Consider the following 1,712-nt stretch of genomic DNA (forward strand, 5'->3'; position numbering starts at 1 on the left):
TAACCCAACACTACAGGACAGGTAACACATTAACCCAACAGTACAGGACAGGTAACACACTAACCCAACACTACAGGACAGGTAACACATTAACCCAACAGTACAGGACAGGTAACACACTAACCCAACACTACAGGACAGGTAACACACTAACCCAACAGTACAGGACAGGTAACACACTAACCCAACACTACAGGACAGGTAACACACTAACCTCAACACTACAGGACAGGTAACACACTAACCCAACACTACAGGACATGTAACACACTAACCTCAACAGTACAGGACAGGTAACACAATAACCTCAACACTACAGGACAGGTAACACACTAACCCAACAGTACAGGACAGGTAACACACTAACCTCAACACTACAGGACAGGTAACACATTAACCCAACAGTACAGGACAGGTAACATGCTAGCTAGCTAACTAGCCTGATGCTACATGAGTTACATTTAATGAACAAATGCTTCATCTACACTCAGCTGAGAAAGAACATTGATATTACAGATAATCAGTCATTAACTCTCTCTCTCTCCCTCTCTCTGTCTCTCTCTCTCTCCCCGTCTGTCTGTCTCTCTCTCTCGCTGTCGCTCTCTCTCTCGCTCTCTCTCTCTCCCTGTCTCTCTCTCTGCCTGTCTCACAGCAGTACAGTGTGTACCCGATCATTTGGTCAGCAGGTCGAGGACACGCTGACATCGTCAAAGTTCTTCTGCGTGAAGGAGCCAAAGTCAACTGTTCAGACAAGGTGAAGACAACAACAATAATGATACAATACCTGATAGATAATGGTCAATCAATCAATTAATCTGTTTCTGTGTGTGTCTCTCTGTGTGTGTGTGTGTGTGCATGTGTGTTTCTCTCTGTCTCTGTGTGTGTGTGTGTGTGTGTGAGACAGTATGGGACCACTCCTCTGATCTGGGCATCCAGGAAAGGACACTTTGACTGTGTGATGCATCTTCTGGAGAACGGAGCGGACGTAGACCAGGAGGGAGCGGTAAGACAAGGAGTACTGTGTATAGATGTATGTGTCAAGGTATATAAATATATATATATATTATATATGATATAGTACTATGGTTCCTCTTCAGAACTCCATGACGGCCCTCATTGTGGCGGTGAAGGGCGGCTACACTGAGGTGGTGAAGGAGCTGCTGAAGAGGAACCCTAACGTCAATATGACAGACAAAGACGGGAACACGGCGCTGATGATCGCTGCCAAGGAGGGCTACACCGAGATAGTCCAGGACCTGCTGGACGCAGGGACCTACGTCAACATCCCAGACCGGGTGAGACCGCGTACACTCTGGTGACCCTGAACGCACCACGGTGTTTGTGTTCATGTGTTCATTCTGTGGGTCTGTTGTTACTCATCACGGATGAGTGTGTGTGTGTGTGTGTGTGTGTCTACACTACAGAGCGGGGACACGGTGCTGATTGGAGCAGTGAGGGGGGGTCATGTGGAGATCGTCAGAGCTCTGCTGCACAAATACGCCGACATCGACATCAGAGGACAGGTGAGAACATCATAATAATAATATAATTAATGCTGATGTCTCACTCTGACGTCTCACTCTGACGTCTCACTCTGACGTCTCTCTCTGACGTCTCTCTCTGACATCTCACTCTGACGTCTCTCTCTGATGTCTCACTCTGACGTCTCACTGTCTCACTCTGATGTCTCACTCTGACATCTCACTGTCTCA

General features: G+C 47.4%; 1 protein-coding gene across 1 annotated transcript in view; it reads left to right on the top strand.

Annotated features, from left to right (window-relative positions):
* Positions 1-1,553, top strand: part of LOC116379515 (kinase D-interacting substrate of 220 kDa B-like) — a gene marked incomplete at its 5' end in the record, with an annotated part of 3,811 nt that extends 2,258 nt beyond the window's left edge. Inside the window, 4 exons of the mRNA XM_031841468.1 lie at positions 653-754; positions 905-1,003; positions 1,098-1,295; positions 1,425-1,553. Coding sequence (XP_031697328.1) covers positions 653-754; positions 905-1,003; positions 1,098-1,295; positions 1,425-1,538 — 513 coding nt within the window. The remainder of the gene's footprint in view (positions 1-652; positions 755-904; positions 1,004-1,097; positions 1,296-1,424) is intronic.
* Positions 1,554-1,712: the final 159 nt, after the last annotated feature.

Source organism: Anarrhichthys ocellatus, unplaced genomic scaffold (genome assembly GCF_004355925.1).
Source record: "Anarrhichthys ocellatus isolate YVR2014 unplaced genomic scaffold, GSC_Weel_1.0 scaffold4488, whole genome shotgun sequence".
In the NCBI taxonomy this organism is placed as follows: domain Eukaryota; kingdom Metazoa; phylum Chordata; class Actinopteri; order Perciformes; family Anarhichadidae; genus Anarrhichthys; species Anarrhichthys ocellatus.